This window comes from Paramormyrops kingsleyae, chromosome 8 (assembly GCF_048594095.1).
Source record: "Paramormyrops kingsleyae isolate MSU_618 chromosome 8, PKINGS_0.4, whole genome shotgun sequence".
Classification (NCBI taxonomy): domain Eukaryota; kingdom Metazoa; phylum Chordata; class Actinopteri; order Osteoglossiformes; family Mormyridae; genus Paramormyrops; species Paramormyrops kingsleyae.
This window is the reverse complement of record NC_132804.1, coordinates 40,008,546-40,031,099: the sequence shown is the minus strand read 5'-3', so window position 1 is coordinate 40,031,099 and position 22,554 is coordinate 40,008,546. Positions and strand designations below refer to the sequence as shown.

At 38.6% G+C, this 22,554-nt stretch overlaps 1 protein-coding gene across 3 annotated transcripts in view; it reads left to right on the top strand.

Annotated features, from left to right (window-relative positions):
* The window catches only part of plekha6 (pleckstrin homology domain containing, family A member 6), a 139,556-nt gene that overhangs the window by 50,895 nt on the left and 66,107 nt on the right, over positions 1 to 22,554 (top strand). The window contains exons 1-5 of one of the 3 annotated variants that reach the window (XM_072715849.1): positions 11,240 to 11,497; positions 13,168 to 13,251; positions 14,309 to 14,435; positions 16,357 to 16,461; positions 16,590 to 16,662. In XM_072715849.1, coding sequence (XP_072571950.1) covers positions 11,466 to 11,497; positions 13,168 to 13,251; positions 14,309 to 14,435; positions 16,357 to 16,461; positions 16,590 to 16,662 — 421 coding nt within the window. In that variant the 5' untranslated portion in view covers positions 11,240 to 11,465. Of the gene's footprint in view, positions 1 to 11,239; positions 11,498 to 13,167; positions 13,252 to 14,308; positions 14,436 to 16,356; positions 16,462 to 16,589; positions 16,663 to 19,372; positions 19,499 to 22,554 lie in introns of those variants that run through there. The other 2 variants (XM_072715850.1, XM_072715851.1) reach the window with 2 other exon arrangements.

Genomic DNA, 22,554 nt, shown 5'->3' with positions numbered 1-22,554 from the left:
TAGGTAATCATTACAGGACAGTACAATGCTGGTTACCACTGGTTGCCCTCAGATGGGGTGAGGGGAGGTGGTGGTGGGCTCCCGCCAGTTAGACGGGCTTCAGCCTTTTTTCTATTAGCTACATGACAGAAAGAATATACTAAATCGTGTTTAATAAATAGTTAAGTGATCGTGTAATCAATAACCTTTTTGCAGAATGTTTTTGTGTTTCATTTTGACTTGGCTCAAAGTTCTTCTGTCTCCAGAAGGATTACACCTTATTAAATAAGAAACCATATATTCCTAGTCGAGACACATTGTTATTTTAACCTAAAGAAATGAATGGCAGGAAAAGTAAATGCTTTCATAGTGATTTAACAGTAAAAAGGATGCGGAAGGGTTATGTGTTTAATTATTTTGCATTATAATAAAAGGGGAGGCGATGTCAAATTTGCAATTTAATACACACGCATTTATTCTGTCCTTTATTTTTTGCCAAGCCAACTCTTTCTTTAGCCGATGCAGCCGTATTGCTTTTTTTCATTATTATTGGCTTGAATTCCTCATATGCGTGCATTAAAACTTCCAACTCCGCCTCTGTGAAGTATGCCGCTCTCTTTTTTTCACTTTGATTTTCCATTCTGACTCGTGAAATCGGCGATCAATTGAAAACGTCTTTATGTATGCACGGTGCACGCGCATTAACTCTGGGTAAGCAATAGGAGGTTGATTGAACTTACTCTTCTCAGGTGTTTTGGAACCGACATACTCATGGTATGCGGGTTTGGGGTATATCAACCCAGAGGTTAAGATTTACCAAATGGTAAGTTAACCAAGCTTTCTGGAATACCCCCCAAGTCTACTAAGACCGATATGTTTTGTTTTTTAATGTCTTACAACGTACGTAGCTAATATAATAATAATAATGAATAGATATGTTATTAAAAGGAGTGCTGTAGTATTTTATTCTAAGTTCTAAGTTACATGAACATATAAAACAAGTAATTCATGATACAGTAATTATCCAGTAGTACGGTTATGGTATGCAGGACACCAGTGGCTTTATGATTGGCTAGAAAATGAATTAATTTGATTGGTCGCTATGCGAGCAAATATTTATCTGCAAAGCGCTAGGCAAATTAGTGCCAAAATTATTTATATGCGCAAGTGTGAATTTGCACTCGCAGGTTGGTATTTGCAGGAGGACTTGGATTTGCAAAACAGGTTTTGTACTTGAAAATCATTCTATCTTTGTAAAAAATATTTTTATGAAGATGTTTGGTTTCGCATTTACAAAAAATATTGACTTGTATTTGCAAAATATTTTTTTTTTGCGGATGAAAATTGTGTTCAGTGCGAGCAAATTTCTTTTTACGGGTGCAAATTGGAAAGTACACATACAAGTACATATGGCACTATTCTGACTCCATAGTGGTTTAACCAAATCAGACTTAACCCCGAGGTAATTTGCGAACGCGAGGTTAACAAAATCATGTTGACTCCATCGGGGCTAATCAGTACTACGATGCCAGTTAAGAAGTTGATTTGTTAAATCAGTGTTAACTGCATTGGAGTTTGTGCGCGTTCACATATATGGAGCACGTTCGGCAACGCAAGTCACCGTTTGACTCATAGCGCGATCTCCATATGTTTCACGGAGGAAGACTGCATGCTAATTATGCAGCGTTATGAGGAGTTTAAATCAACCCTTTAAAGAAAGTCCAATACCACTGCAGGTAACAAAAGCAGGCAGGCTTGTTGGCAACGTATTGACGACAAAGAAAATGCATACGTACATTTTCACGGTCATAAAACGTGGTCTAAAATATCCCGAGTATTAGACAATGTAGTGTTTTCTGAAAAGAATTGAAATACTGTTAATAAATACAGAGGCTAACAGATGCGACACAATTCAGAAGTCACCTATTACAGTATATGCTGCTAAGTAATATAATATATGCTCCCTGAAGTTCCATTACTATATGTTACTCATAATGAAACCTAATGTTAACAATAACTGATCCGATTTCAAATGCAATAGTAGTGGAAAGCGTTCGTCGCAGCAAGTCAAGATGAAATATAGAAACATCATGTCAAGTGGTAGGGCTATGTAGGCCTATTTATATTTCTACTCATTATGAAAGATTTGTTGTGTCTAGCCTCCACTAATAGCGTGTTTCTATGTTTTACAGCTAATAATAAAAGGTGTCTGTTAATATGACACTTAATAGAAGGTGAGCCACTGTTTAACAAACAATTAAATGATTTACAACAGGACAAAACGAAAAAAAGAAGCATATATGTGTAGTGAGAAAACGACTTGGAACCTGTCACCGTGGTTAAGTTAGCCTCATATTCGATATTCAGTTTTCTGGCTTTAATATCTTTACGGAATTAAGTAAGGTGGCCGTTTTTAATGACAGAATTGTGATGTCCAGTACACAGACATCGATGCACACCGATTATTTTTCCGCTTCAAAACATTTTGTTGATTTGTGCCAAATCATGTTAATCGCTAATATAATATTGGTCCTTTCAGTTGTAATGATATATGGTGGTTTAGTATTTTGGGCTCATAGCGACTGTTGCACACCCCTTTGTTTCCCAGATTGCTTTACATGCAAATTTTAATTAATTTTTGTATCCGTATACTGTGCAGTCGACAATACATGAATGGGTTAATATCTTTAAAACTAGACAAGACAGGCACATCTAGTGAAGTGTGCTTTGATCAGTGGACAACAGGGAACAATGCACACCCCTTGGGTTTTCAGAATAACTTTCTCTGTAACAGTTATTAATGAATACATTGAATGCATATTATATGCCATTGCTCCATTTCATACATTTCATTAACAGAGAGAGCCCCTCACGATTCGCGCGCCAATGTGGTACGGATCATCCAGGTACGCCGGCATTGTTTTCGGAGAAATTGTAGTGGGAGGGGCGGTGCTCATATAGGGCTGGCTTACGCAGAAACCTCGACTTAAACAAGAACAAAAACTGCTCGGAGCAGTTTTGAGACTTAGGGTAAATTGCCATAGCAACATGTCTCGACTAAAACCTACCCACCTTTCGTAGTACGGGTTAATGGCGAAGTTACACCACACATCATCAAGTTACTCGCAAAGTTACCCCGATAAGCCAGTTACCCCGCTTCGTAGTACAGGCCACAGGTCAGGTCAGAATAAGCCTGTTTATTATTATTATTATTATTATTATTAATTATTATTATTAATAAAGAAGAATAAAATTCACTAATGATGCATTAATATTTGCTTTACTTACATTTTAAGCACATTAAACTGTTTATGATTCTTTCGTCATTTATCTTTTAAATATTTCATGTAAACTCTTCTGTTCTTCATCATGGTTACTGAAAGTGAGTGCTGCTTTTACAGGAAATGGTGGTAGTTCTACCTTGAGTTACAAGGCACAAACCTTTTACCATAATTGTATTTTACTGGAAGATTTATTATTGTTATTATTATTATTATTCCCAAGAAAACAATTATGGTTGGGTTCTGGGTAGCGCAGTGGCTCAGCTTCAAGCAAAATGTCCCATGGGGTGAGGTTTTCAGTCCCAGCCCTGGCTCTGTTGTTTGCATGTTCATCTTTCTGTGTATGTGTGTGTGCCCTGTGATGGGCTCTAATCTCATCCATAGTGTTGTTGTTTCCTGTGCTTGCTGGCATAGATTCCAGTGTCATTGTGTGCTTGTAATGAATTCATGGTATAGAAAAGGAATGGATGGCAAACATTCTGTGCTTTCTTTTATTTATTTATTTATTTATTTAATTTAAACTAACAAAATGCTATTACCCTACTCATACTTTGTTGACAGTCATATACACTCACCTAAAGGATTATTAGGAACACCATACTAATACGGTGTTTGACCCCCTTTTGTCTTCAGAACTGCCTTAATTCTACGTCGCATTGATTCAACAAGATGCTGAAAGCATTCTTTAGAAATGTTGGCCCATATTGATAGGATAGCATCTTGCAGTTGATGGAGATTTGTGGGATGCACATCCAGGGCACGAAGCTCCCGTTTCACCACATCCCAAAGATGCTCTATTCGGTTGAGATCTGGTGACTGTGGGGGCCATTTTAGTACAGTGAACTCACACCATTACACCACCACCACCAGCCTGCACAGTGGTAACAAGGCATGATGGATCCATGTTCTCATTCTGTTTACGCCAAATTCTGACTCTACCATTTGAATGTCTCAACAGAAATCGAGACTCATCAGACCAGGCAACATTTTTCCAGTCTTCAACTGTCCAATTTTGGTGAGCTCGTGCAAATTGTAGCCTCTTTTTCCTATTTGTAGTGGAGATGAGTGGTACCCAGTGGGGTCTTCTGCTGTTGTAGCCCATCCGCCTCAAGGTTGTGCGTGTTGTGGCTTCACAAATGCTTTGCTGCATACCTCGGTTGTAACGAGTGGTTATTTCAGTCAAAGTTGCTCTTCTATCAGCTTGAATCAGTCGGCCCATTCTCCTCTGACCTCTAGCATCAACAAGGCATTTTCGCCCGCAGGACTGCCGCATACTGGATGTTTTTCCCTTTGCACACCATTCTTTGTAAACCCTAGAAATGGTTGTGTGTGAAAATCCCAGTAACTGAGCAGATTGTGAAATACTCAGACCGGCCCATCTGGCACCAACAACCATGCCACGCTCAAAATTGCTTAAATCACCTTTCTTTCCCATTCTGACATTCAGTTTGGAGTTCAGGAGATTGTCTTGACCAGGACCACACCCCTAAATGCATTGAAGCAACTGCCATGTGATTGGTTGATTAGATAATTGTATTAATGAGAAATTGAACAGGTGTTCCTAATAATCCTTTAGGTGAGTGTATTTACCACATTACCCTCTCTAGTACATAGAGCTTTCAGTGATTTGATCCTTTTTTTCTGTTCAGCTAACACTGTGTCCTTTGTAATTTAACTGTGCCCTGTGCTTTGTTAACAAATATGTGGTATTGTATTGTGTGGACATAATTAATAGGTAGAGAATATTTTTATTATTATTTCTGTTGCATTTTGGGAAAAAAAATCAATAGATCAAATAGATAAAAAATGCCTGGTACCTATATCAGGCAGTAACTTTAATATTCCAGAAATCGTTATCTGTGGGTGTGGTACCATCAGATTGGAAGCATGCTAATATAACACCCATATTCAAAAAAGGGGATAGAAGTAATCCAGCAAACTATAGGCCAATCAGTTTAACTAGCATTACTGGAAAAATAATGGAAGCTATAATTCAAGTGAAAATGGTAGATTACCTAGATGCAAATAACATTATAAAGGATAGCCAACATGGATTTAGGAGAGGTAGATCCTGCTTAACGAATCTACTTGAGTTCTTTCAGGAAGCTACAAGTGAAATTGATCACAAAAAGGCCTATGATGTGATTTACTTAGATTTCCAGAAGGCCTTTGATGTTGTCCCCCACAAACGGCTCTTGCTAAAGCTTAAAGCTGCAGGGATTTTAGGAACTGTGGCAGCTTGGATCAAAAACTGGCTAACTGACAGGAAGCAGCGAGTAGTTATTAGAGGCACAATGTCACAGTGGGCCTGCGTTCATAGTGGGGTACCGCAGGGTTCAATTTTAGGACCACTATTGTTCCTAATTTACATTAATGATATTGACACTAATACATACAGTAAACTGGTTAAATTTGCAGACGACACCAAGGTGGGCGGTGTAGCAGATACTGATCTAGCAGCAGAGAGGCTTCAACGGGATCTGGATTTAATTAGCGAATGGGCTGATACTTGGCAGATGAAATTTAACACAGATAAATGTAAGGTAATCCATGCAGGGAGCAGAAATATAAAGTACAGATATTTTATGGGTTCCACTGAAATAAAGGTAGCTGATTACGAGAAAGATCTCGGTATGTATGTTGATGCTTCCATGTCCCACTCTCGCCTGTGTAGGGAAGCAATAAAAAAGGCGAACAGAATGTTGGGTTATATCTCTAGGTGTGTGGAGTTTAAGTCAAGGGAGGTGATGTTACACTTATATAATTCCTTGGTAAGACCCCACCTAGAATATTGTGTGCAGGTTTGGTCACCATACCTCAAGAAGGACATTGCTGCCTTAGAAAAGGTGCAACGAAGAGCTACTGTACGAGAATGATTCCTGGTCTTAGAGGAATGTCTTATGAGGAGAGGTTAGCGGAACTGAATCTGTTTAGCCTTGAGCAAAGGAGACTTAGGGGGGTTATGATTCATGTCTATAAGATTCTAACGGGTCTGGATGCTGTTCAGCCAAATGACTATTTCAATATTAGTCTAAATACTAGAACTCATGGCCATAAGTGGAAATTGGCGGGAGAACATTTTAAAACAAATTTGAGGAAGCACTTCTTTACACAGCGTGTAGTTAGAGTATGGAATAGTCTTCCTGCTAGTGTAGTGGAAGCTAAAACCATGGGTTCCTTTAAATCAGAGCTAGATAAGATTTTAACAACTCTGAGCTATTAGTTAAGTTCTCCCCAAATGAGCTTGATGGGCCGAATGGCCTCCTCTCGTTTGTAAATTTCTTATGTTCTTATGTTCTTACACGGCAAGGAGTCATAATGCCAGTCCATCAATGGATGCACACACACACCCACACATGCACAAATCAGAAACTTCACTTTTTGAACTCTTGGAAGAAAGTGGAGTACACAGGCGTATCATGGAGAGAACATGCAAGCAAAACAAACAGGTAACAGTGATGATCCAAAAATCTATCTATCCATTTTCCAGCTAATTAGCAGTACAAGGGTGTCATGTTCAGCTCCAAACGATCCTCGTGTATGCCACGCCCCCTCATTACCTCATGTCGACTCCTGATTGTTCCCACCTATGTCTAGTTAATTCCAACCTGTCCTGTGTATATTAGTCCACGTCTCCCACTATCCCCCAGATCTGTCATTGTATGTCACGTTGCGTGCTGACAGGCGAGCGGGGAAACAGGCGAGCACAGTCGGTGATACGGGCAAACGGGGTTTAATAGGACTAGCAGGGCAGACAATGAACACACACGAACTAGCATCACGAAACATCACAATACAATGATGGATCTGGGGGATAGTGGGAGACGCGGACTAATATACACAGTCGACATGAGGTAATGAGGGGGCGTGGCACACACGAGGATCGTTCGGAGCTGAACGTGACAAAGGGACCATACTGCCTATCCAAAGCAGCACAGGAAACAAGGGTAGGGTACACCTTAGATGGGATGCCAGTTCATTGCAGGGCACATACACACATATTCATAATCATATGTCTTAGAGCTTTGTTCTCAGCCACATTTTGAGCTGTTTGGGTGAATTATAATGTACTCAGGGAATATGTTTTTCCGCTCAGATTTGTTTTGGTAAATGTGCTGCTTTAAGTTTCATATTCTGTCTTTATATCTCTTTGTACAATGCATAGTGCAATCTGTATGATTTAGATTAATGATCAGGTTGATGATTTTTCTTAATCACGATAGTCCTGAATCTCTGTATGTTTCTTTTTTTATGTTATCACACAATGTAACTTATCTCACGGACCTTAAATAATAGTAATATTAACTAATAATTTAATACCTTTTACTCAGTAAATCCATCAATTAATTGTTTTTCCCCATAATGGAAAACTGTGCTGGAACTGTATTTGAAAAGGATGCTGAATAAGTGGAACACTTATTACTTAACATAGAGTCGGGTTGCTGGCTAGAGAGGAAAGCTGTGCTTTTTTTGTTATCCACAGCCAAACTTGCATTTAAATTGTTATAAGTACTTTCAAACCAGCTCCTTAACATTACACAACATGGCAAGTTACATTATAACACCCATCCACCAGAGGGCATTAGTGTGATTTGCCGTGTTGTTGGGAGGTGTGTATGGCATGGACCAGCCTAGGCATGACCCTCTCAAGTGCTGTAAACAGTAATGGAAGCTATAAAAGAATCTGAGCTGAAATTTGAGGAGCTCATACTGGACACTGGCAGTTAGCCCGTACCAGTCATTACTGTCCATAAGAACTGACTCAGATTTGTGGCTTTAAAAAATATTGCCAAAAGGGAATCTGTCCCAGCCTCTTTTTTTCATTGTGTGTGATGTGATGTGGTATGGTGACTGATGGATAGCACTGTTGCATGATACCTCCAGGGTTAGGGATGTGTATCCAACCTTTGCTCAGGGTGTGTGAATGTGCATGTACTCCTAATGACACAGAGCTTTCCTCACACAGTGCAAAGACATGCATTTAGGCTGACTGGTGTTTCTATATTGCCTGTAGTGTATGAGTGTAGCTGCATTGTGTACCTCAGCCTTGTGCTGTATGCCATGACAACCCTAACCAGGATGAGGTTTGAAGCCTCTCAGAAAGAGCCATAAATACCGTATTATCAGGTCACTCAGTAGAGGAAAAACATCTGTTGATTTACCCTCCTTCTATGCATTTGTGACTGATGTGGTACTAAGCCTAGCTAAACTCAAAATAAATAAATCGCAGGGCCCTGATGGCATCTTACCTATAGTTTTAAAAGAGATGAGGGATATTCAGGGGCGGATTAACGCACAGGCTAGATATGGCTTAAGCCTAGGGGCCCCACGTGTGCCTGCCTGTAAGGGGGCCCCCATTGGCGCGGAGGGGGGCGGGGTTGGGGGGCCCACAGACTACTGTAGCCTAGGGGCCTCTGTGCACCTTAATCCGCCCCTGGGGATATTATTAGCCAACCTTTAACTTTAATATTCCAGAAATCTTTATCTGCGGGTGTGTTACCTTCAGATTGGAAGCATGCTAATATAACACCCATATTCAAAAAAGGGGATAGAAGCAATCCAGCAAACTATAGGCCAATCAGTTTAACTAGCATTACTGGAAAAATAATGGAAGCTATAATCCAAGTGAAAATGGTAGATTACCTGGATGCAAATAACATTCTGAGGGATAGTCAACATGGATTTAGGAGGAGTAGATCCTGTTTGATGAATCTACTTGAGTTCTTTGAGGAAGCTACAAGTGAAATCAATCACAAAAAGGCCTACGATGTGATCTACTTAGATTTCCAGAAAGCCTTTGATGTTGTCCCTCACAAATGGCTCTTGCTAAAGCTCAAAGCTGCAGGGATTTTAGGAACTGTGGCAGCTTGGATCGAAAACTGGTTAACTGACAGGAAGCAGTGAGCAGTTATTAGAGGCACAATGTCACAGTGGGCCTGCGTTCATAGTGGGGTACCGCAGGGTTCAATTTTAGGACCACTGTTGTTCATAAATTGCATTAATGATATTGACACCAATACTCATACGGGAGGACGGCGGGAAAGAGGGGTAAAATACGGTAGTTTCCCGGCCAAAACGGGAGACTTGAAATCTATGTCAGTAGTAGCAGTTTTGCTCAGTATTTTTGGTCATACTTCATCTCAGATCCACTTTCTATACATCTTGGAGAGCAAATAGTAATGGCTGTTGTAATACAGCTGGGGCCTGTCCAGTGTACAATGAAGTGGATTTGTCATCAAAAGTCAATGTGTGCAAGTTCAAAGAAAATCTTATCTTTTAAACATATTAGCTTATGTAAGTTTTCAAATTTCATGAAACAATTAATATAAACTGGAAGACCCATGGAAGAAACACACAGACATGATAGTGTAGAAAAACACTGCAGTCTCCTCATAACCTCAGATTCAGTTTTCCATAGTTTACTGCAGTCTGAAAGAACTGTAAAATGTGTAACTTTGTTTTTTAATTGTTGCTTCATTATTTGAGGGGTATAAAAAGCAGGATTTTCATTGTTCTGTCATCCTTTGATACATGATTTTTTTCATTGCACTTCCATCTTTTGAGAATTAGGCTAAAATGTCAGAATTCCTTTCATTCAATAGGGTACAGTATAGTATAATAATGTACAATAATGTAAACACTTTATTATCACTGTATTTAATGTCTTACTGTGCCTAATTTATTAATTGCCATATGTCAGTACACACAAATCACTTTATATATGGGGTCCATGGATGGTTTGCTATCCATGGAACATATTACCTGCCGATATGAGGGGACTGTTATATAGACTATTTGACTAAGGCATAGCAGAATTCTCAACATGCCATCTGCAAAATATATTTGCTTGCAGATGTTGTCAATGCAGTTTTCTTGTGAACATTGATAAACAACTGAAACACATACTGTACAAAGTAGACAAAGGAGAAAACCTATTTTCTATAGGCCTGGTTGCAAGACATATAGAAACATTCACAAGCACATCTGATCTATTAAGGGTGTGTGACCAAGTTTTTATGTGATTCAGAGGTAGTCAGGCTGAGTGATGGTGCACAGTGATAACTGTAGATCTATGTTTATAGCTAACCTAGCATGCTTCGACATTAAAATGAAGTACTGTATAACACAGAAAATTAGACTATTTGTAAAAAAAGACGTCAATTAAAATGGAAAATAAAGGGAAAATGAAATGATCAAATTAGATATCCACTGGCCCACATGAAACACGTGACAAATTAAATATGCATGTGAATGGCTTTTCATATTTGACCTTGGAAATATTCACAGCCTGAATCCATAGGTTGTTTAAGTATTATTATCATATTACTGCATTGAGAGATTGGAATGAAGATTTTTTTCTTTTTTCTAAGCCCAATAAATTGATGCAAATCTGATGCTATGCTTTATCTGCCATTGCTGTTTAATGTAAATTCATATAGTGTTTCCTGGTACAGCATCTTGTGATGAACGACTCTAATCCAATTACACCTCCACTACTGGTAACAAAAATATTAGATACAGAGAAAACTCACAGTTATGGTGCCTTCGTTGGATTTGTGTTTTGGAAAAACTGAACGCATGATTATGATGATATTATCAAATATTACTGCTTTATGGAACAGGGATACTAGGCTGCATCTGATGCTTCTGAATCTGATGACATATGGATGTAATTTTCCAAGAAAAGAGTGAGCAGAGGGTACACATTCATGCTCAATGTGCCATATCTAGTGATATTTTTATCATTTATTTATTTTTATTATTAAAGGCAAATGAACCCCTGCATTCCTGTGTTATAGATGACCTGCTGACAACAGTCCACATGGGTCAGTGTTTCTGTAGGAGAACTAGAGGGAGGGCAATAAAAATGGGCAGAGTGAGAAACCAAATCAGCTGAGCCCTGCAGTTCTGGAAAGCAGGAAAGCATGAGAGATGGGGAAGAGAGAGAGGGTGTGTGAAAGGGGAAGAGAGAGAGAGATGGCAAGGGACAGTGTGAATGTGTGTATGAGAGAGAGAAAGAGAGAGAGGCTGTACCTTACCTTCTCAAGGAGAGGAGAAAAAAACAGCACAGCAATTACCATTAACAACACCCCACAGCAGCCACAAAAATCCATCTTGTCTTCTAATTGCAGCCTTCCTCTTCCTCACTTTCCTCTCTCTCCCATTGTGTGCTTGCCCTGAGATATATGATTTATCCAAGGAAAAATGCTGAAGTTCCGTGCAGACCGGAGAGTGAGGTAGGTAGGACATTCCGCTCTGGTGTTGGAGGACAGTATTGAGGCAAAGCTTATTGCGATGGGCTGGTTGGCAGAAGCAGTGTGATGAGTGCTAGGAGCTGCAGGTCAGTGATTACTGCAATGCAGTGCTGGGGAGCGAGAGAGAAAGAGAGAGATAGACAGAAGGAGAGAGAGAGCATATTCTTATTGTGTTGTATATATAGGAAATGTATTTGTGCAAGGCCAACTAGCATGTGCATGTACATACTGTAAAAAGACAATGTTCACGGCCTATACAGCTATGTTAGGGGAAATTAGACCTTTGCCCCCATATGCTCCTGTTATTGTGAATGATGTAATATGAAACGGCCATGAATCTTCTCATTTTATATCAAATATGATTCAATAAGCTTTTGCTCAGATCCTATTTGGGGACATCTGTTCAGCTTCCTGCTATGTAGGTTTGTAGGTTACGCATGAACAGGCATGTTCACGTCCAGGACCCTAGAAAACCAAGTTGTGGCATGAGTGAGAGCCTCTGAACAATTTGAAGGCCATGTAAGGTTTGTTTTAATCTGTGTCGCATGGCCCTTGTGTATGTTTTCTTTGCGGTCGAGAAGCACATGGTTTTCCGGAAAGTGTCCCTGGATAGCATCCAGGATCCTGTCTTCTACCTGTCAGGGAGCGTTAGGAGGTTTTGCAGAGCTTGGTGGTACTTGAGCGACTGCCTGGTGCTTAGACGTACTAAATCTAGATCTTGTACCTCCAGTGAGGGTTCTAATTACCTTTATTATTATTACCAAAGTGATCCAACTTGATGAGCTTCTGGTCTGATACGTTTCCCTCCAAAATAGAAATGAGGAGGTATATTCCAGGAGGCTTAGATTTGATATATTATATTGCAGTTACTCATAAAAGACATTACTTGCAAGAGTGAGAATTATCTCACCTGGTTATCTGAAAAATATATGCTTTTAGCTTCTGTGTTTAAAGAATGTTATTTGTGCCAGTGAGTAAATTTCCGAGTTTGCTTTTAGGAAAGACAATGGTGTGGTGTGCTTGCAGGAAACAAAGTTTTATGCAAGTAAAAAATCCTGGTTCTCTTAGTGCTCTCTTTTGCATAGCAAAATATATTTCCCTGTTTGGCTTATTGAAACACATGTATAAGCATCTCAGAAACCCTTCACCTTGTCACAAAATGAAATCTGAGCTAAAGCACAAGAAGAGAAATGTAGAACACAAAAATATTTTTTTAAATAAGTTTTAAAGGGGTCGTATTGTAGTCCTCAGTGGTGGTCAGTTGTGGGAATAAGATAAGTATATTGCAGAACATGGAATATATTTTTATAGTATTCCTTTGCATTCCATACATTAAGAACTGTCCTAATTATATGTAAAATAATTTAAAGAAAGTTTAAAAAAAAAACTTTCTGCCTTGGAATTGTCGATCACTCTAAGAAATAAAGTTAATCATACCTCCTGTCCAACTTTTGAACAGATATTTCTTCCCATTATGAGGTGGTAGTTCTTCCACTTCAGCCATAGATTCTGAGATGGCATGACATTTTCTCCTTTGTATTAAGGTCTGTTTGTACAGCTTAGAAGTTTACTTATTTACTTATTTCCACGAAATTCTAGCTCCTGCTCCCTCCCCCTATCCCCTTATAATTGCTATCTCCCTTCTTCAATAGCCAGAATGACCAAAATGGGACAACTGGATACCCAATAGTTGAAAGTCCTTTGGAAGAAATACAAAGTCTGCAGAGATTCACACAGTAAGTAGGACCTCCCTAATGATTTTTCAGGACCTAGACTGGATGCTATGCAACTAGGGAAAGTGTGCTGAAAGTTTTTTTTTTTGGCTGGAATACACCTTCTCTTTACATTTTTTTAAATTGAATTTTGTTAGCACCTTTGGATTATGAAGCCTTGTATAAATTAAATTTATTATTATCATTCAATTGATGCTCAATCAGAATCAAGTTTTATTGGCCAAATATGCTCATGTATACAAGGAATTTGACTCTGGTACAGAAATTACAGATATTTAAACTAAATTCTACAGTATTTGCTGGTTTATGAATGAGTACAGGATTATTAATTGTTGTACTATACCTTCCTTACCCAGGCATCTTACTGTTTTTATGGTAAGATTATTTTAATAGAAACTGATCATTATACTGGCACATTATCTGTTTATTTACCAAACAGAAAGCAGGAAGTAGGAAGTTTAGTTGGTTGGTGTGTTTTGAAAACTCATGTGGGATGCTGAATAAATGGTTGGATTATGAAATCTGCACCTCCATTACATTGTTTAATCCTTACAGTTGACTTGTAATAATTTAGTTGCTGGCAGTGTGTTTTACCTGGAAATGAGGTCTCATTAAGTCCTATATTAACTGACCGCCTTAACAGAAAGAATTTGTGTGAGTGTGTGTTCGCCTTAAGTCTAGGTGTGCCATCACATTCATTGATAGAATAATATCTTCCAATGCCAGCCACACTGAATAAAACTAGTCAACAAACTAAGGTATACTACAGACATGAAGAAGCCTTGGTCTATTCGAGGCCCTTTTTCCTGCCAAACTCTCTCTTGTGTCTGTAGGGGTGTGGTCTTGTGCCACTGCTAGGCATTGTAAAAATAGCTCCTGGGTGACTGCTTCCCATTGCACTCTCATGCTTCCTCCCATCAGCTGAATGGTTTGTGTTAATGTGTTCTTCTGGTGTTTATGTATTTATTTGCATTTAGAGCGAAGCTAGGCAGGATTATGTGCATTCTTTACTCTGACATAAATTCTGAAGACAAAGTGGTTTATGTATTTATGTGCATAGGAGCTCACAGCTGGACATGAATGGGAAGGTGGTTGGGAAAGGACCTGCCAGCACCACCAGCGATGTCAACTCCAACTGCCTCGCCATGGTGACTGATCTGTCCCTGGAATCACAGCCCAACGGACGGGTCAGTGCTTCTTAGTTTTCCTATGGCAAACCAGGGGTCCAGTCTACACAGCCAGTCAGAGTGATCATCTAAGATATTCTAAACAGGCCCGTGACATGGGTTCAGTAATAATTAGAGATGGCTCCGATCCATTATGCATGATTGGTATCAGGCCAGTACGGACAAAAAATGCTCGATTGGATATTGGGGGCAGGGTAGTAAGTCACTGATCCAGTTTTATATCAGAGATAGGCCTAGACAGAAAAATCGCGAAAATGCTTGTAGCCTTAGTGTGACATACCGTAAAGAGAGGGTCACAGGATGGCTAGCTGTTCAGCAATACATGTGCGTTGGAGCTGTCATATTGACTGTGTGGAAATCCATTTACTGTACTTTATGCTGAAGGAAGAAAAAAAGCAAAACTGAGAGTGCAAGTATGTAAGGCTAGGGCTGATTTTTCTTAAATCTGAACACAGAAAATTTTATATAAACTAGATGTCTTCAGATTTGTGTTCTTAAGTTTTTAATTACTACTTGAAAGTTTTATCTGTGCTCCATTGTATGGGAGATTTTGTATAGTTTTTGACTAGAAATGTTTAGTTGGGGTATACAGTGATATTTTTATAATTGATTTCTTTGTTTTTGGCATCAGATTGCAGAATTTGCACTTTAAGAAATATTTTTGTTCATTTTTGTTGTTATTGAATAAAATACAGAAGCAGACTTGTGCAAATAATGCTGGCCATGGATTTCTTCCTATGGCGTAGTGGCGCAGCTTTTCTTATATTTTCCTGTTCTTAGCATACACAAACAATGAAACTAAATACTAAATGCAGATAGTTTGCTATGTTAATTGAAATGTCTTGATACAAATATCTCATTTAATGCTTAGTAGTCGAAAAGACAAAATAATATTGGTATTGGTATCGGTATCAGCAGGTACTCAAAATTAAATAAATAAATATTGGATTTGACCGGAAAAAAAACCTGTGCCATCCCTAGCAGTATACATATATATATATACATATATATATATATATGTATATATATATATATACGCATGCACAGTGGTACTTCAGTTCTCAAACTCATTAGAACTCAAATTTCTTAAAAGTCGAACCAACCAGTTCGAAAAAAAATTACCTAGAACTCGATCTGAATCTCAGAAGTCAAACCATGAAGGCCAACCTAAGATAACTTGTATTCGCGGGGAAATGAGTCACGCGGCACGTCTCTCAGTGGAAACAAAGTGTAACGCTTCAGTCTCAGCCTCGCATTGGCTGTAATAGCATCGTGCATGTTTACACTAGCTGAATACATATATTTTCGGCAGTAAAAATACATTTAGACAATGAAAGACAGTAACAGTAATAATTATATAATAAAATACATTTAAAAATAAAGATTTCTTATTATTTTCTCATTAATTTTATTGATCACATGGGGATCCCACACGAGGTTAACGAGGGGGCATGGCACACGGAAGGAGTGCACGATCGGGGCAGGACACATTGTCTTTTTTTAACTTTACACATTGTTTGGATACATTTATTTTCTTACTTTACAAATTACTGTTTTGATAAATGTGCTTAGATGTGTTTAGTACAGTATATGCTCTTCTTGTTTTATCCGGTTCATTTTGTGTTCAAATGCTAAAAAAAGCATATTTAGGTGTAATTTTTTGGGGACGGGAACCAATTAATTGGTTTTCCATTATTTCTTATGGGGAACATTTGATCAGAACTCTAGGATTCGATCCGTAGTTTGCCATACTTTTTACATAGGATCATTAACATTTAGTATTTTTATTTCTTTTACATTAAAACATCATTTGTGCTTCCCTCCTAGTCTGCTGCTCTGCATTGAGATTAACTGTGAATTTGCGTATTAATGCCCTCAGTGTACACCAAACCATCCTATCCAATTATGTCCCTCAACTCAGGCCTCTCGGTCATCCAAGAAAGCTGTTACATTTGGGAAGCGATCTAACTCCATGCGGAGGAACCCCAAAGCTGATGTCTCCAAGCAGGGCTGGCTGTACAAGCAGGTATGATTTGGCTCCGAACTTCCGGGAACATTGCTGATTACATACATAGTCCAGAGAGCTGAATATGTGCTATATTTATTTCAGTGTTTCTGTGGGTAGTTGTGGTCTGATATTCTGTTTATTTTTAGGCGAGCAATGGGGTAAAACAGTGGAACAAGCGATGGTTTGTACTGACAGACCGCTGTCTCTTCTATTATAAAGGTATGATGACCAAAACATAAAATTCACATTTTATATGTTGTGTGTACAGGGTGTACAGTCTGCTGCATTTTTTCTACATATGATTTGTGACATAAGAATCAGCCAAATCATTCAAAGTACATTTGACCCTCTATTATCCTGACTGTCCCAGATACTCTTTTCAAAATGAGTACATTTAATGCTTAGCAACAGTCACTAAGAATCAAGTTTATGAATATTGAAACTAAGTGTTTCCTTGTGCATCTTACAGTATTAAGTTTTTTATTTAAATGGTTACAATGAGGGCATAATAAAAATGTATACCCCAATCTGTTAATATCTGTTAAAAACACAAAATGGTTCTTGTAAGAAACTTTATCAGCAATGTTCAGAACAACTGGCTGATGTTGATGGAGCAAGTCACATTTTTACATGTATGCATTTATAGTAAATAGGTTAATATGCCAATTAAATATTAATAATAGGAATAGTCAATACATCTTTGTATTTGCTGCTCAAGACTTCTCTTTACTGTTCTTTAACCAGTTGACAAAGTAGGCTTCTTCCAGGTCTGCATCTATCTGCTAGTGCTTATCATATATCTGTCACATTCTTATGCCAGCTAGTTTATGAGCTCTCCACCTGTACATACATAGCACAATTTCATGTGCATGTGTAGTATTTGGGGGCTGTATTTATGTGTGCTGTGCTAGTTGCATTGTATCCCTGTTGGCAGAATGTGGCATTTTCATTGTCATATTATTCTTCACACCCATCTCCTCTCTCATAATTGAACATTATTGGCTAACAAGTCTCAAATGAAGTCTTTCAGTGGACACTAGTGTCAGCTATGCCTTGCCTCAACTTTGACAAATTTGAGAAATAAGTTGTGCCTACATGAAAATTTTTGTTGAATTTGAGTCAAAGAATTTAAATATAAAACAGGTTAGAGTGTATTTTAAGGAAAAAAAACACCCACAGTGTATATTGTATCAATCAATTAATTAATTGGTTAGTTAGGTTGTTTGTTTACTTACTTACTTATTTGGTTTGTTTATTTTGCAGTTACACTAACTGGAAAATGAATGGAGCATTCATACATTGTATATCCAAGTTCATTCTGGCTAGGTTTTGCATGTGAATGATCTGATTTCATTGGAAGAAGTCTTCAAAGTCAAGTTAGAGTCAAAATGTCATGTGTACGACGATTAGATTAAGCCATATATTTAAACACTTAGGACAATGTTTGTATAAACATTACTCATGCATAGACAGAGATAACATTTAAATGTAAAAATATTAAGGTATTATAGTCTAAAACATGTTTCCAAGTAAAGGCAATGAACAGCAAAATGTTCATCTAACAGCAGGTGTAATATAAAGGTCAAGACCAAAAAGCGAATAAATGACAAATATTTAAGCAGCAACAGTTATTGTAACCTGGCTACATGGAATTTATCAATCTGATGGCCTGTTCAAAAAAACAGTAAAGCCTCTTAATCTATGATCCAATGCCTTTTGTATGCCTTTTGGATGGTGCAGGTGCCATACCAGAGAGCTCTATGATGCATCTGTATAAGTTTGTAAGGATATGAGGAGGCATTCTGCAGTTTGCACAGGAAACAGGGCCTCTTCGTGTTGGCCACTGCGTTGGAGTGGAAGGACAAGGTTAGGTCACACTAAGATAGGGCATTGACAATATGTGTACCAAGGAACCTAAAATGTCTTTCTTTTTCCAATTAGAGGTGAGTAATCCCCTTGCAACTTTCTAAACTCCACAATCATCTCTTGCGTTTCTGCTGGTGTAGAGGCAGAAATTGTTATCTCGGAACCACTGTGATAAGGCACCAATCATCTCTCTGTAGGCTCTCTCCTTGCTGTAATTTTTGCATTACTTCAATGCTCTGATTAATGCATACATACCCAGACACCACACACACGTCACTGGACATTGGTTTAGAATTGGAATGTCGTTAAATTATTGTATTCCATTTAGTCATATTAACAATATTTAAATTATTATACTGTATATGCTAATGTGTGTTTCAGCAAGCACATTTTTTCAATAATTTTGCTTTAATCAGTTCAATATAACTGTTAGGCCTATTATTACTGGTTCTGTCATGTTGTCAATATTTAAAATAATAAACATATAACTTTTAATCACTTAATTTGGCATATGGTTTTAAACAGTACAGTATGCCTACATGCAGGGTAAACAGAACAAATCTACCATATATAATGGTAAATGGACTGCATTTATATAGCGCTTTTCTACTCCTACGAGTACTCAAAGCGCTTTACAATACATGCCTCACATTCACCCATCCACACTCACATTCACACACCAGTGGCGAAGGCTGCCATGCAAGGCGCCAACCTGCACACCGTGAGCAATTTGGGGTTCAGTGTCTTGCTCAAGGACACTTTGATGGGGTCAGGAGGAACCAGGGCTTGAACCTGCAACCCTCTGGTTGCCGAACGATAGCACTACCTCCCGCGCCACCATGTACATATACACTATATTGCCAACAGTATTGAGACACCCTTCCAGATAATAATTGATACTTTATTGATCCCCGTGGGGAAATTCTTTTTACGCAAATCATTGAATTCAGGTGTTTCAATCACTTTCATAGCCACAGGTGTACAAAATCAAGCACCTAGACAGACTGCTTCTACAAATGTTCGGTTCGGCCCCTTTAAGAATGTGTCTTTAGAGCGTACAAGATCCTGAGTGAGAGAGACGGAAGAGAGACGATTTACAGCACGCAATTCATGTAGCTGATAAGACTTTAAACTATCTAATAATAACAAATTGCTTTACATTTTTTTATTCTTTCCTGAGCCCAGCGTGGTGAGCATATTTTATTGTAGTTACAATTCGCTTGTGGTTTATGTTAAGGTTGATTGAGATCGCGGTGGATAATTAGCGTCTTCATGCCAAATGTGATGCAGTTGTTATTTAACTATGTTTATAGGCTTATTTGGTTTCTATTGAAAAGTGCGAAAGTGTTCTAAAGATGTCTGATAGTGTGTTCGAGATATTGAAGCTAAAGCCTAATGTTTAAGAGTTAATATAGAAGGTTTGTGATTTCCCGAATTTATAACGTGATACAGCTTTCTAAGTGAAATTTATGTTGTCTATTTTGTTACAGTTTGACCACATATACAATACGCAGATACCAAATGCTCCTGCAGCGATGTAGAAAAGGTGACATTAGTACAAAGTCTGTAATTTGTGAGTTCTACACAAAGGAATTAAAAGGAAAGAAACAACAACTATTCTAATGTTATGTTTGTCGGTAACAACAAACATTTGCAAAAGAATGGGTCACTCCCAGGAGCTCAGTGAATTCAAGCGTGGTACCGTGATAGGATGCCACCTGTGCAATACGTCCATTCATGAAATTTCCTCACTACTAAATATTCCATGGTCAACTATTAGTGGTATTATAACAAAATGGAAGCAATTAGTAACAACAGCAACTCAACCACGAAGTGGTAGGCCATGTAAAATCACAGAGCGTGGACAACACATGCTGAGGCGCACAGTGTGCAGAAGTCGCCAACTGTCTGCAGAGTCAATAGCTACAGACCTCCAAACTTCATGTGGCCTTCAGATTAGCGTAGAGATCTTCATGGAATGGGTTTCCATGGCCAAGCAGCTGCATCCAAGCCTTACATCACCAAGTGCAATGCAGTGGTGTAAACCACGCCACTACTGGACTCTAGAGCAGTGGAGACACGTTCTCTGAAGTGATGGATCACGCTTTTTCTTTCTGGGAATCTGATGGACGAAGTGCGAAATGGAAAGTTTGGTGGAGAGGGGATTATGGTATGGGGTTGTTTTTCAGGGGTTGGGCTTGGCCCCTTAGTTCAAGTGAAAGGAACTCTTAATGCTGCAGCATTTGAAGCCATTTTGGACAGTCCCTTCTTTGTGGGAACAGTTTGGGGATGGCCTCTTTCTGTTCCAACATGACTGCACACCAGTGCACAAAGCAAGGTCCATGGGGACATGGATGAGCGAGTCTGGCATGCACAGAGCCCTGATCTGAACCCGACGGAACACCTTTGGGATGAATTGGAACAGAGACTGCAAGCCAGGCCATCTCGTCCAACATTAGTGCCTGACCTCACAAATGCTCTCCTGGAAGAATGGCCAAAAAGACACTCTCCTAAACCTTGTGGACAGCCTTCTCAGAAGATTTAAAGCTGTTTTAGATGCAAAGGGTGGGCCAACTCCATATTATATCCTGTGTTCCAACTCTGGTCCTGGAGAGCTACTATCCAGTAGGTTTTCTATCCTACTTGGCTTCTGATGAGCCACACCTGGCCCTGGTATTTACCTGAGAACAGGTGTGGCTCATCAGAAGCCAGGTAGGATTGAAAACCGACTGGATAGTAGCTCTCCAGGACTGGAGTTGGTGATCCCTGGTATATAGAATGACCCTATTGTGGGTAATATAGTCTAATCGGGAAAAATATCATTAGGCTAAAAGTTGCATAGTAAGCTCATTAACATCGTGTTGCTGTAGAAATACATCATGCAGCCATCAGGACAATGTTTAATCAATATTTGGTACTTTATAAATTTGCCCCACAAGCATTTGCCCCACAACTATTTTGAGTGGGAAAACAATAATAGGGGAAGGATTATGAAAAATTACAAAATAACAAACAGAAAAGGAGCAATGTAAAGTCATCTACAGACACTGACTTTGAGAACCATTAATTTGGAGTGCTGACAACTGTCTCTGGCTCTATTAACATGCCTCCAGGTGTCAATTCTCATCAAGTATGTCAGGAAGCATCAAAGTCAAAAATAAAAGGCTGGTTGATAAACAGTGCATTCCAATGGTGGCACTTACCTGTTATTTACAGTTTCTGGTTATTACGACACTTCTCACTAGGGTATTCTTGACTTCCATTAGATGGCTGAGAGCCTGGTGGCACCAGCCAGCTGCTCTCTCAGGTGGCTGTGCCCATTCACCCCAGATGAGGATCAGGGGCACAGGGAATGGTCTGCTGAACATTCAGAAGCATTTTTCTTTCCAGGGCATTTCTCTCCACTTGAAGCCATTTTCACAGCATAGTCTCTATCAGCTGTCAGAAATGCTTACAGAAGCACCCTAAAAAAAATCCTTGGCAGATATTACATAGAAAAAGTAGTACACCGATTGCCTTTATAATATTATATTTTACAAGTTGAAAATTTACTGAAGTACATTATAAGTGGGTATTTTTAGAGGTTTTGCTAAAGAATACAAGTCAGTAGTGGTACCTCATTCTTGCTACCATTTGTCTGAAAATATTTTAGATTACTGGATGATCAATGCAAGACAGGCTCAAGCATTTTTAGTTTATTATACAATTATTACAGATTTTTACAGAATACTTTGCCTAACATTATTGTGTTGCAACTTTTTTACCCAATCCTGTGAGTTGTTGTAAAACTCATAACAGAACAAGAGCTATAATAATAATGATGACAGCTAAGTCTTTCTCACATCTCTTTTTTTAAGAAATCAGAATGTAAATACCAGATCTGTTTGAAATGTATGTCTTATGTTTAGAGGGTCACGACACCAAAATAGTTTTATTGCCATGTAATTAAGTGAAAAATATTGTACAGAATAGAGTAAGACAAAAAGGACATGTGGCTATGTAGCAGTTTAAATGTTTAAATGTCACTCAATTTTTATCATTACTTCAACATGTGAATACGTAGGTGTTGATTATTTGTGAAATCAGTTGGTTTCTGTCGTACATAAAACTTTAAAGATTATAACTTGCTCTGGCTTGTCCTGGTTAAAGAATCTTGTTTCTGAAGCTAGTAAGAAATAATTTTAGGTCTAATGGGGGTATATATAAGGGATTGAATCATTGAACAAGTTGTGCAAGCCATAGTGC